Source organism: Anastrepha obliqua, chromosome 1 (genome assembly GCF_027943255.1).
Source record: "Anastrepha obliqua isolate idAnaObli1 chromosome 1, idAnaObli1_1.0, whole genome shotgun sequence".
Classification (NCBI taxonomy): domain Eukaryota; kingdom Metazoa; phylum Arthropoda; class Insecta; order Diptera; family Tephritidae; genus Anastrepha; species Anastrepha obliqua.
In genome coordinates, this window is record NC_072892.1 from 70,412,773 (window position 1) to 70,426,936 (window position 14,164).

General features: G+C 36.1%; 2 protein-coding genes across 3 annotated transcripts; both read left to right on the top strand.

Moving 5' to 3' along the window:
• The first annotated feature begins 216 nt into the window (after positions 1 to 216).
• LOC129253405 (40S ribosomal protein S27) lies at positions 217 to 1,137 on the top strand. Its single transcript, XM_054891767.1, has 3 exons — positions 217 to 322; positions 737 to 956; positions 1,035 to 1,137. The coding sequence occupies exons 1-3, from the start codon at positions 317 to 319 to the stop codon at positions 1,061 to 1,063; spliced, it is 255 nt and encodes an 84-aa protein (XP_054747742.1). The 5' UTR covers positions 217 to 316; the 3' UTR covers positions 1,064 to 1,137.
• Positions 1,138 to 9,890: 8,753 nt separating this feature from the next.
• LOC129249584 (protein bag-of-marbles) lies at positions 9,891 to 12,019 on the top strand. 2 transcript variants are annotated; one of them, XM_054889373.1, is made up of 4 exons: positions 9,891 to 10,055; positions 10,231 to 10,999; positions 11,061 to 11,443; positions 11,502 to 12,019. In XM_054889373.1, the coding sequence occupies exons 2-4, from the start codon at positions 10,248 to 10,250 to the stop codon at positions 11,867 to 11,869; spliced, it is 1,503 nt and encodes a 500-aa protein (XP_054745348.1). In that variant the 5' UTR covers positions 9,891 to 10,055; positions 10,231 to 10,247; the 3' UTR covers positions 11,870 to 12,019. The 2 variants fall into 2 exon arrangements, with proteins under 2 accessions (XP_054745348.1, XP_054745347.1); XM_054889372.1 differs by having other exon boundaries at positions 9,892 to 10,148.
• The last annotated feature ends 2,145 nt before the right edge of the window (positions 12,020 to 14,164 follow it).

Here is a 14,164-nt window from a genome sequence, read left to right on the forward strand (position 1 = left end):
ATGTGAACGTATTATAGATACTCAATTCGCCTGTTTTAAATTCGAGCTTGCCACCTAGCATATATATTGAAGAACGATCTTTATAAGTATATTTTAATTTTCTTCTCGATTAATATATTTAGAATAATTTGCATGTTTTTAAATAAAAAATTAGACCCACTTTCATCGAACATAAAATATTGTTCATTCTCTGAAAACTAATAAAAAGTGCCAAATATTGGCAATATTTAATAGTAAATTCAGTATATACAACCACAGCTAACTTCAAGCATACTTTTCCCACATCCTTTTCCGTGTTAGCTGTGAGAGAAGAAACATGCCGGTGGGTGTCAAAATCTGTGAAAATTTACCAAATAACGGCAGATAATTGCAAGGCGATATGAAATTCTGTTTTAGAACAAAATCCTACAATTATCAGCATGAGAAAATGTGACATTTTGGTTGATTGTGTTCGCGGAACGGATTTGGTGTGCTTGAGCAAAATTAGTGGTCGTTTGACGGTGAATGAGTGTGTGTGTCCTTTTCGCATGGACATGTGTGTCTGCTAATGAAGGGGTAAAAACATGCAGTGATACATTAGAGTGCAGCTTGGTTCATAAACATAACATAACCTAAAAATGCTTTATACTATTTTGGTCATGTTGTTGGGGGGGGAGGGGCGAGGAAGAAAAATTCTGCTTAATGTGAATAGCTTGCAAGTCAATTATGATAATTTTTTGTTTGCTTTTAATTACAGCTAGCTAAAGATTTACTGCACCCTTTGCCCGCTGAAGAGAAGCGTAAGCATAAGCTCAAACGCCTGGTGCAACATCCCAACTCTTACTTCATGGACGTCAAGTGTCCCGGCTGCTACAGAATTACTACAGTTTTCAGTCATGCCCAAGGCGTCGTCGTTTGTGCGGGATGTGCAACAATCCTGTGCCAACCCACAGGTGGACGTGCAAAACTGACTGAGGGTAAGTTGGGAGGGGAGAAAAAATTAATTTTCTTTCTGAAAAAATTTCCTAACATGAAGTTTTTAATTCTTATTATAGGTTGCTCTTTCAGAAGGAAGCCTCAGTAGATTTAACAGATGTCAGCGCTGTTATTAACTTTTTTAATAAACACCGAGTAAAACGTTTCACCCTAACAAGAGCATTCAACTTCTTTCTTTGAATTAAAAATGTATTCAGACTGCGTGGGAAAAGTGATGCTCCAAAAAATAATGCGCGAAGTTTAAATACTTCTAATTATAGAAGTGATTTGTTTGTAAAATTGAAATAATTTAGAAAAGGCAAAGCGAACTTAAAATTCGTATCTAGTGTTTGACATTAAATACATGTCTTTTGCCTATATATACGCAGGCTTTTAAATTACCGCTGATTGTGAATGTGTAGATTCTTCAAAAAAAAAATGTGTGAAGTGCTTGGATCTAGAACATCTATGGTTCTAATTTGGATGTGGAATGACGTATTGCAAACTTAAGGCTTTATTCCCGATATTGCGTACATCAATACAATAATCCCCGGTGTCTTAAGGGGGGATTCTCATTTCAAACGCCAAAAAATACGGTTTTTTACGAATTTTTATTGGGAAAACTATCAGTTAAATTTTTTGGAAAATTTACAGCCATATTTATTATGCATTATATAAAATCAACTTCAATTTTTGATAGATGTTCTGGAAAATTGTGGCTTTGACAACGCCCGAGGTGAAATTTCTATGAAAATTCTTGGTCGCTGGCCGACACGATAACGCAGCTCCAGGTTGTCTGAAAGGAAAAATTCAAATGGCATTTTACTCCTTATGAATATAGTTTCAGTATGAGCTATTGAAAAAAAAAATTCGAAAATTAATATTACTGCGATGGTTAAAAAACAAAGTTTGTTTTTTCGCACATTTTTTCTTCGGATTTTTATTTATAAAAAAAGTCATGCGTGTATCTTATTTTCCGTAGTTTATGATAGAAACCTATTATTTCGAGGTTCGTGTCAAATTTGACAGCAATCGACCGAATAGTTCTAGAGATATCATGACGGCCGTATAGAATAATGCTGTTTTGAGAAAAATGCATTCAAATATTTATGTGAAAAAAGGTATATATTTAAGACTCAGCATTATCGTGTTAATCAGCTATTTCAGGACCATATAATATAGTACTTTTTCAAAAAATTGGTTTTGTGCCATTTGCTGACCACGACATAAAATTCGAGCTTCTTTCGTTGCATTAAGGCTCCGCCTGGCAAACCTTTGTAGTCTCTGTTCGTCTCAAGCTTTACAAAATGTTTTGGCATTTTCGCCAATGACAATGCCAATGGTCACCATTGTTTTGAGGATTGCATAAAATCCGTCATTAAATATGCCAGTTGCTAAATAAATCTCAGATCTGTATAAGAACAGAAGTAATTCTCGGAATAAAAACCGCCGCTCGGCTATTGCTCGCGCGCTTTCTCAGTATTATGGAGCGCGCCGAGTTCAATGATCACGCATACCTTCATCCAATTTAACGAATTTTGTCATGCAATTTTGCACAGAGTTCTTTGAAAGTATAATAAACAAGAATCGGTAAAAAAAATCGATTTTTTTAAGCCGGGGAATGGGAATCCCCCTTAATATTATATATAAGACAAAGGCCAGCTTCTTAAACGTCAGTTGCACTCTATAAGTATAAAGTCAAATGTTCCTAAACAAAAAAAGGTTACGTAGTAGTTTGGAATTTATAAATAAATACAATTCTGAAGTTATTAATACGCATCTCAAACATAAATCGCCTATCACAGATTTTTGTGATGCAAAACATCGCGATGATTAAATTGCAAAGCGGTGTTTAGAAAGTCTTCTAACTTTTTTAAAAAGCATAAGTAAACTGCCTGCGTCCATATTTAATATAGGATATGTTTAATTCCAGGGAATTAAAATAGGTCCCGGTACACCAATGAAAAAATAAAAATTGCAAAAACAAAATTTTCTATAGAAAAATAAATATTGTTAGTGTCGACGATGGGTATGTTCGCTTATCAATATTTTACTGTGACGCATGACGTCGGCATTGTTGTAAATCTGTATTATCATTGTTTGGCGTTCAATTCCTGCAAGACGACTTCGCAACTCTTGCTCTTACATTTCGCCTCTGGATATTCCTGTTGTTGTGGTTGTTGTTGTTGTAGCATCACAAAGTGACAGTCCTTGGCCGGATTGCCATAGTATAAAACTAGGCCTTAAACAAGTTACAACTTGTAACAGTTCATTAAGCCCTGCAAGAGGGGTGCGGTCACTGTTCGTTATTGTTTATCTCATCTAACGTTAGACCCAGGATACATGCTGTTTCAACGGGTTAGGTCCAGTAGGTGAGTGCATTTAAAAGGACAAGTGAATAGGTGGTAGTGTTGGTCGGGGTTTCTTCACATGCCGGACATATAGAATATATCGGGATCGATTCTGGATAAAGGGGAGTTTAACCTGCTACAGTCTCTGGGAAGTCATTGAGCCAAAGTTATAGGGGTCTCACGGGAAAGCTGAATATCTTCGTCTGCGATGGGTGGTGGTTGGACTCTGATGGTAGCATTCGGATATTGGGAGTTTAAGATGGTGGAAAGAGACTTCTGATGAATGTTGTTTAGTGTCTGCCTGTACACTGTCCGATCTAGTAGTAGTTGTGTTTGGTCCTGGATCTCATAAGTATAGTCGAAGATATGCCTCCTGGCTCGACTGGAAGGTGGCTCAACCTTCTGCAAGTGCATGTAGGGGTGATTCCTACAGTAACACATTAGCATGGAAGCCTTGTCGCATCTTTGATTGATATGTAATCGTTTTACATATCATGTGAATTAGTTTTGATTTGAACATTTTTAATAAGATCAGTGTGCCTGATGTTCTGTCTAAAGTCGTTCCCATGACAGTCGGTTCTACGTTACCGGAACGACCCGGATTTATATCTGACCAAGGACCGTCACTTCAGCAGCATTCCCTATACATATATGTATGGGGAATGTTTATGCTGCTACAACAACAACAACATCTGTCTATAGTTTTCTATGATAGCAAATTTTCAAAAGTCTCAACGCTTTCGTCTTCTTTTAGGTATTTTTTAGCTCAATCTTTGTTTTAGCTGCGTGGATAATACTTCAGTACTCTTCCAATTATTTCGATTAATTATTATTGTAACTATTAATTGTGTTTGTTTTCGTCGTAATAACGCCTCATATATTCTGCTCAGCCCTGGGGTTGTAAAATTTTCGTGGGTTACGGGTTTTCTTCTTAAACTGCTGCCCACTACAAAATTGAGGGTGAACGTTGTACAGCTTATTTTTGTTTATCGGTGTACATAATTTGTCAAATAGTTATGCCATTCTCCGTTGAAATCTCGAGTGAACTGGTGTGCTAAATTTCTCAGTAAATTTCTTTAAGGAATCATTTGTGCATCTTACTTATCTTTATATAAAAACAAAAATAAAAACCAAAAACACTTTAGGAACGTGCTTTTTTATAATCAGCCTCTAAGGAGAAGAAACTTGTCACAAATTCATAAGATTGGTAAGTTGTGTTTTAGCGGCGGTGGTCGGCATTACTGTCGGTGGCGTCGGGTATTAACAAACGTGTCTGCCAACAAAAGTGATTTTGAAGACTTTGCAGAACTTAGCGCAAAGTATGAAGAGGGCAAGGTGCTTCAAACGGGCGGGACTGGTTCAAACGAATAGCCAGTAAACAAAATCTCCCAAGATACGGCAACCTACAGCAGCCTCTCTGAAAACGTCAGTGATCTGAGCCAGGGGCAATCAGGGTGCTCCAACTTTACTAAAACATACAATTCAAGCAAACCCGGAAATAGAGACCCAATGTTATACCCAAACGATCATACAGGTCCAGCCTTTGTTCTCGTAGACGTGACAGAATGTGAACTGTTCAAAAACCAAAAAATTAGAAGCGGAATGGGGCTTTATCAGCACATTCGCCACCTAAATATGAAAAATATATGTAGATTTAATTGAGGGTGTGGGAATCTCCCTATACAATGTGTTCTTCTTAAATGTCAGGGCAGCCAACAACTTCACAAAAAACGAAAACATAAAAGCCATGAAGCTCAAACCCTTCATCCCGAGATCTGCCATTGAAACATGTGGAGTGATCAGAGGAGTTGCATTATACCTTTTAGAAGATGAAATACGTAAAAATATCAAATCTAAAAGTAATCTCATTGTATCGTTTTCAGCGCAGATCAGGGGACGGAACCAATTTTACCCCAACAACAACGGTCAAAATCAGCTTCAGTGGAGGAAACAATCCCCAAAAACGTTTTCTTAGAATAATATTAAATTTAGCCTCCTTCAAGATGAAGAAGTGGACTTCGCTCTGCTCTCTCCTGAAAGCGACACAGCTATTGACAGTGACATTGTTGTCAACAAAAAGCTCACAAAGCGTAGCTTTAGTAATATAGTAAAAAACCAACATATTCCCAAGGAACTAATTTAACTGAAAGCTAAGTATTCTGGGGCCATACTCAAGGCCACCAGCACACCCTGCTCCGAAAGAGAAGGATACGTGGTCAGCGCTCAGCTGGAGAAAGTTCTCCTTGAGGTGCTGAAACTGGCTAGGGCTGCCTTTGTTAAATTGCAGGACGAGGACGCCCTACAGCAACTGGCTTCTCTAGACAAAATAAAGGGCAAAGTCCTTATCGGTAGTGACATTGCTCTAGTGAGTCAAAGAAAATTGACTTCCTACAATTCGAGTATTACAATATAATTATCAATCACTCAAAGCAAACATTGACAGCATTGATTTATTATATCAATAACAATGATGTCGACGTATGCTGCCTCAGCGAAATCTTCTCATTTCAAGTGTCAAACAGTAGGAAATTTTTCAACTTCAAAATCTGCACGAAAAGCAGAGCGGATGGCTATGGTGGGGTGGCCATAGCCATTCGAAAAAACATCAAATTCAAAAGAGTGGCATATCAAACAGTTCAAGACATCTTAATTATCAAAACAAAAAACCTAGTTTCAAATCTGACGTTTGTGTCAGTCTACTTCTCGCCCAGCATCTCTACTGGAGACTTTGAAACAGAAATTGAAAGGCTTCTAGGTTTCTTAGAAGGCTGCCAAAGTGTTATCATCGCAGGTGATTTTAATGCTAGAAGCATATTGTGGGGTGATACAATTGACACAGGAAAGGGGAAAAAGCTAGGTAGTTTCGGTGTTAAACCTCATCCTTGTTAGCCTTGCTAAAAATTGTGCTTGGAGAGTCCTTCCCTTTCCTCTCGGAGGCAGCCACCATCTCCCAATCGTTTTGGATATTGAAACGGTTGCGAAAAAACAAGTTCAATTTATTCACACCTATGACAATGACTACTTACACAAAATTAAAGTTGTAAACACACCACTCTGCACATTTTAAGTGAAATTTTGGTTTTCCCTATGTTGAAAACCCTAGCGATTTGTGGAAGTTATGCCCGCCAACTTCGTCAAAGACCAAAAAAAAAACAAAAAATAGTTATGCGAAAACTTTGATTACTGTAAAAAACGGAAGTAAATAATTATTAGAACATTAAAAGAAATCTGAGTCAAGGTTTAAAAATGCTTGAATATTTTCTCCATAAATGATTTTATTATTGATATGACTTTAAAAACAGTGACAGTACCAACATTGGCAATACTACATTTCATGACGTTTCTCCACGATATTTCAAATGGTCGAGACAGCAAATTGAATATAATAGAGTTGTCAATTCATAGTGTTTATTATGAATGTTGCCATATTTTCGCTCATGTATATACCTCAAAATATCAAAATAAATGAAGAAAGCATCAAATTTGCCACACACACTCGACCAATTGCAAGAAAAACAAAAAATTGTGTCAACTTTCCATCTGTTGCAAACCTCTCTCCACACACGCGGATATGTTCTAATTGCAACCGATTGTTATGATTTGTTGCGTGTTTGTGGTCCGCTTCAGGTCGAAAATAAAGAAAATACACATACTCTTAAGTTTATTAAGTTAATTTATATTTTAAGGTTAAAATAGAGGTGCCTTACCATAACGCTATTACCTTAACCGTGGTCTTAACCATAACGATATTTACTGTCATCTATTATTGAGGACATAGCCATAAACAGCTGATATATACATACATTGTTACTTCTAAGTTCATTTCGAATGTCCAGAAACTAAAGAGATGATAACAATATGAGTAGTGACGGAGAAATTAGTAATTTATTCATTAATATAATGTCATTCTATACCACAAAGGCACGACAGTAAATATCGTTATGGTTAAGACTACGGTTAAGGTTATGGCATTACGGCATCGTAATTTAACTTGATAGAAGCCCACAGCTTTCCGTATAACAGTTTGGGCAAAGCAAGCATGCAGCATGACGCTTATCATACAGCAGAGTCGTCAAATATCCTGTCCGCGTGTGGTTTGTTTTTGATTTTCATGTATTCAAAAGGAATGTTTTTTTTATAATAGAATAATCTTATTTAAAAAGTCTAAAAGGTTTTGTCTGCAATTAAAAATTTATTCGATAAACTTTCCTGAAAAATTTTGTAATTTACAAAAATTTTGTTAACAATTATCTACAGAGAGTAATGTTAATGTCCAGGCTCACAACCGTTCAGTGCCGATGGCCGATTGGTCGATCATTAAAGTGGAAACTCCGCAGAAGCACAGCGTGTCGTTTCTTCTTCAAATCACAGAAGAGAGCCTTGAACCACCGCAAAAAGTGGAAAATAAACTTCGGTTCGGCAAACGAAATGCCCAGCTGAGGATATTCCGTTCTGCGAATCCGGAGAAGGAATGGGATGAGGTCGACGGCATCAGGGAACTGCTGACAGGGTTGCAGTTAAATGACGCCGAACCTGGGAAAACAAACCAATAAAAATGGTCTTAAAGGTTGTCCAAATTAACTTGCAGTATTCACAGGCTGCAACGGACAACCTAACCGTTCTTCAAGGGGAGGAGAACGAGGTGAAGGGATTCTCAGGAAGAAACTACAATCTGTGCTATAAGCGATTTCAAGGTAATCCCAGATCATGTACTGTAGCCAAAAAAAAAAACATTTAAACATATTTTTAATCCCATCATATAGTTCACAGGATGTGACGGCTGTTGAGGTGGAAGCCGCTGACGGTGTCAGCATCACCTTTGCTTCTATCTATATGGCATATAATCAGTTTGTGCTTGAGGAAATCAAAAACAAAATCCTGCTACTCGGATGCGACACCAACGCGAGGCACGCTTTATAGGGAAGCTCTGAGACAAACAACCGAGGTGAGTCTTTTTCAATACTAACTGGAGGAAGTTTTGTTCGTCAATCGATTCCACCAGGGATTCTGCTAAGCTTAGCTGTGTTCTTTCCAAAGACCATTCAATGGCTTCTTGGGTCAAGAAACCGGATGGTACTTGGAAGTTATGTCCGTCAATCGAATCCACCACGTATTCTGCTAGGCTTGGCCGTGTTCTTTCCAAAGCCCATACAATGGTTCTTGGGTCAAGAAACTTGATGATACTTGGACTGCTACGGCAGAAGAATCAACCTCTGCTAAACACGCATTTTCCGGGATGCAGTCCCCACGAAAGTGGGAGAGGAAATATTAGGCGGTATCCTGTATCCTACCATGCCTAGAGGAAATTTGTAAAGCGTGTTTAAACTTGGGCCATATTCCAGATAATTGGAAACTCGTCAAGGTCGTCTTCATACCAAAAGCAGGTAGAAGAGGACATGAATCAGCGAAGGACTTCAGGCCAATCAGTCTTTCGTCTTTCCTGTTAAAAGCCTTTGAAATACTTTTAGATATACACATCAGAGGGCTCTGGTATATCAACTGCACAACATGCGTACCTTATAGGCAAGTCTACGGAGACAGCGCTTCACGAGGTAATCCGTTGTTCGTTAGAGGGCAAACATTATACCATGGTGTCATTCTTGGATATAGAAGGCGCCTTTAACAATGTTAGTACAGATGCCATTCAACGGGCGTTGATAGACTTAGAGGGGGACAATTGCATTAGTAATTGGGTCATCTGTAAGCTAGAAACCAGGATCGTCAATGCTAATATGGGTAATATCAACATAACCAAGAAGGTCCACAGGGGCACTCAACAGTATTATCACCATTTTTCGGTTATGTGTGATTAGCAAAATCTTAATAAAACTTAATAGAGTTAATAGAGTTACGCTGATGATGTAGTGCTAACGAATTGAAGAATCGGGGTTCATTAGGTGCAGTCAAGAACACAATTTCTACGAATGGCGGATTGTAGATGGAGAAACCGAAATGACAAAATTAGCAGAACGTTATCTAACGAACGGGACGCCTGTACACTAACGGCAGTCATAACTAGCTTTAGGTCTATCGGAGAACAAGAAGACAAAATGGGCATCCCTCACAGTACATACTGTCATAGTTGTAAACAACCGGAGAAAAAGGAAACAATTTTCCATTTCCTCTGTGAATGTCCTGCCCTGTGGAAGGACAGAATGTTAACCCTGTGCAAACCGCTGTTCGAGAGTCTTGAACAACTGCCTGGCTTAGACGTCACCAACCTAATAAGGTTCTTAAACCGCACAGACTGGATACAGTCTTGCTGTAAATAACTGTTAAACAAGTTGGTAACGAGGATGTGGCAACAAAATGGTGCGGAAGCGCTAGTTGGATTCTGGATGAATAACCACTCTAATTAACCAACCAACCAATGTTTTTAAAAAAGTTTCCCCAGTGGACTATAGAGGTGAAAAGCTTTGTTAAAGTTTAGACACGGCTTTTTCTTCGGTAGGTTTGAGAAATCCACACTTTTTTGTAGTCCGTCCATTTGAAATCATTTGTATAATTTACTGTATTCGAATGCAAATATTAGTAAACAAGTGTGACTGTATTGATTGCCCTTGCAACATAATTTCGTGTAAGTGCCAAGTTAGGTCGGACAAGTGGTAGCACTCTTCAAGTAATTTTAAGTGGCAGCATCGCTACCTAACTAACTAAGCCGTTTCCTGTCTAGTTTATGCAAAATCAAATTTGTTAAGAATTTCCATTCTGAGCTGATCGTCGATAATTCTATTCTCAGTACAGACGAATGTAAGTAGAAACTAATCAGTATAATCAGACTGTAAACTAGTAACCAAGCAAAAAGAAAAAGTTCTCAAAGAGATAGCACTTTTAATAAAAAAGGTATGCAATTTAGTGACAATTGCCAAGGAGCGAAAAATTTAAAATGTAACGTTTTTTCATATACTCTCACCTTAAATTTTAGCCTCTCACCACACTAAAATGTCGTCAAACCTTCAACCAAGTTGTGAAAAAGCTAGTCAATTACTTAATTTTAATATGGAAAGTATTTCTCATGAGTTAAGTTCATTACTAATTGGTGGCGAATTGGATGGACTTAGTGCAATTGGATCTGTTCCAACAACTTCAAGGGGGGTTCATTCCTCTCTTAGTATTAAGGAAGCAGAGATACTGCAATTATATCGTCAATATTACTACCAGCTACAGCTGCAACACCAGCAGCAATATCAACAGAGTATGGTGCAAAAACAACATTTTAATACTATGTCCACTTCCTATGCCGCTGGACCTACTCCAAGTGCAATCACCACGTCGAATCTAAAACCTGCAATGACGCACGGCATGCATTTTAATATAAATAATTGCGGTTGTGCAACACAACAAACAAAGCAAATACCTTATGATCCCCTTTCAAGTCCGTTTAGTGGAGCTAATGGCGTGCCTCCCAAACTTTCTGCATCGCCAAAATTTGAGTTTCACTTCCTACGTTGCCAGTCTTCGAACAAACTGCTTCCCGATACGAATAGTGTGCCACTTATTTCCAGTTGTGCGCGTAGTGGTTGTGAAACCGAACAATTTTATGGATTTGGAAGACGTAATAACAGTGGTGGTAGCAGCGCTAGTGGCAATGGACAACGCCGATTTATGAAGCACGGCGAGGTTGCAAAGGAAGAAGTAATTAATTATGAAAATGTTGTGATTGATTTGTCTGTGCTCGGTTTATCGTCGGATTAGTAAGCAATATATGTGTTTTTTGCCTTTAATTTTTAGTCACTTATAAATATTTCTTTATAGCAAAGAACATAATCCCGTACTCCGATTGTTTGGTCTCTTTCGTAAAATGCATTACTATTTAAATGATGTTTTACCCGCTCTTGGTAGAGTGGAAAATGAACTACTTAATGTGGATAACCCGCAAACAAACAAAGAGGCTAAGTGTTCCATGCCTTGTACCATGAATGTGCAATATCAAGTTAGACAAGCGGCACGCAAATGCACAATTTTCTTATGTGACATGCAACGCATTTTGAACGCAAATAAAATACACAGCCTTGAGTTGTATTTAGAATGTGAACAATCTTTGAATATTTTGAGAAAATTGTTGACACAATTTGAAGCATTCAAACGTGTTGAGATGGAACATAAGCGCGGACAGTTTATTACCGAAGATGCCCGAGGTATTAATCGTCCAATATGTGTTTCTTACTCATGCATATATGTTCTCTTCCATTACAGTTCAAACACAGCGATTGGAAGGACTCGTAGAGCAGTTAAGCGATCAGATACGCGAAACGCACATCTATGTGCATGCTTTCAATTGGGCTGTAGAACGTTCTAGGCGCTCAATGGCATATAATTTGGTGAAAGAAGAGCAAGCGAGTATCTCAAATAACAATAAATGGCTGACACCAACAGTCTCCATGTCACAAACTAGTTCTGAGAATATCGCAACTGAAACAAAAGGCGTTACTACTAAAAGCGGCATTGCTGGGCAGTCTTTGCTTTATGATGGAATATATGGTTATGGTATGGGCGTTGTAACTGTTGTTGATAATGACTCCGATATTGATCGACAATCGACACGCTACATTGGATACAAGTAAAAATGGGACGATGCTATAAGAAACGTGATTTTTTTTTAAACAGGATATTACTAAATAAATATATTTGCCCTGTGTGCGTTAGGATTGTATATAAACTTTGAAAAATTGTATTTAATTATAAAATTTAAATTAGTTTTAAATTTTTTTAATATAGCGTTTTTAAATTTTTTTTATTTTTTACTTCTGATTTCTAGTTTAAAAAAGATACTATACTAATTTTAATTAGATTATATAATAATTTTAATTATATTATATAATAATTTTAATGATATAATTTCTTTTACAGCTTTTTGCAGTGTTTTGTTGTATTTTAGATTTAAAAGCTATTGTTTTTTATTAAAAAAAACATTTTTAGATAATTGCATATTATTTTTATCGATTTGATGTTTGCTTTTTAAACACATTTAAATTTTTTTAAAACGATTTAGTTACTACTTGTGATTAAAGAAAGTATTTTTTAAATTGACAGTGGCCTCATGAAAATTATTTTCACGTGCCGTAAAATTGTTATTTTCTATTTAATTTAAACAAATTTTTTTTAAGTAAATTTGTAAATTTGCGTCTGCTATTGACTTTAAATTATTTGATTGATAAAATATTTTATATTGAAATCAACGGTTTTGTTTAATATACGATTATTCGAAATATGTATTTTACTTTTGATTTAAAACAGTTTTTAGAGTTTCCAATTACCTTATATTAGTTATCAGCAGTGATTATTCAAAATAATTTTAAAGTATATGCAGGCCAATGAAAAAATTGTCAAGTTTGAGTATAATAAAATAATTATTCCATATTCCATACTATATTCAAACCAAAATTAGTTTGTAATATAAGTTAAATTGTAATAATGGTCTGCTATTGTTTCTCATTAGTTGTACCAATTAGTTTTGTTTTCTATTTATAAACTGATTATTTACATTTTTTTAATTAGTACCGAAATTAATTTTAGTGATTATACATATTCTCATTATATTTTAGAATTTCTGTGGATATAAAATTCGTATAACTGCCTTATCTCACTTATCATTTAACGTTGATTTAAACTACACATTTTTGATATTATAAATAATTTTTGTTATATGCATAATTTCCTACCCATGTCCACACGTAATTTAAGCATTTATTTAGAAAATATTTTGGGTCGCTGTTTGATTATTTTAAAGTAAACTGCGAGATTTTACTCTTTCAATAACGAAATTCGCAATGTCAAGTGACTTCCTTCGCTTGTAAACCAATTAATTTCTATGTTTTGATTGTACATATTGGGAAAATATTTGTTTTTTAACTGTCTGATGTAAACTTTATTAACATCATAACATATTACATTTTATTTATAACAATTTAAATTGTTTTTCCAACATTGAATTTTGCAGATGTAAGAAAGCCTTTTAGTTGATAAGGTACTAATGAAATTTGCAACGAGTAGATTCCAACTAGCAATCTACTGTGAGAGATATATTAAATTTCTGAATTTTATTAAATATTTTATTTTTTGAAGACGTTTAATTTCCTACTCTTGGTTTATAAATGTTTTCATCCCATTCACATTCGTGAAATGGTATAGAGCACTTTTAGTTTTTAAAATGCATTAAAGATAATTTCAGGTGAGCTTTCTACCCAAAATTTTTAATTTTCTGAATTACATGAACCAACCAAATCAGAAACGAAAATGTTTGTCAGTTTTAAATTTATTATAAATGTTACGTTACTACACCGTTCATTAAATTTAATTTTAGTTGAAAAATTTAGAATTTATGCACATTTGCACATTTCTATTTATTTATTGTTACAAGCCCCTTTAAAATAAATGAATTATTTGTTACTACCACATACATATATGGATTATATTCTGTTAAATATTGTTTTCAGCATTTCCAGGTTTGACGAACTTAATCGGGTAAGAAAAAGTCTGTACATGGATAATTTTCAAATACTCCGTTGACCAAGCACCTCCTCTCCCCGCCCTCTCCCTGTATCCCATCGGTCTTTCTCTCCCGCCTCACCCCTCCATAATGGCATCACAAAGGACGAATCCTTCTTCGTCCAAGTGTGCCCATTCCCTGGGCAACCATATCAACCAATGCATATAATTCTTCCAACGTTGGCCGAAGTAGCGCATAGACTTTAGGCGAATATCGATTAACTCATTTTTGTTGATTGTTTTGCAAACCACTAATTGTGAAGCGTGTTTTGTGGGGATTCGGGGATGAATAAAAATTCTTTGCCATCCTTCTCCCATAACTTGGCATTAAGTGTGAAATTTTTAGATTTGCTGTAAGTAAATTAAATATA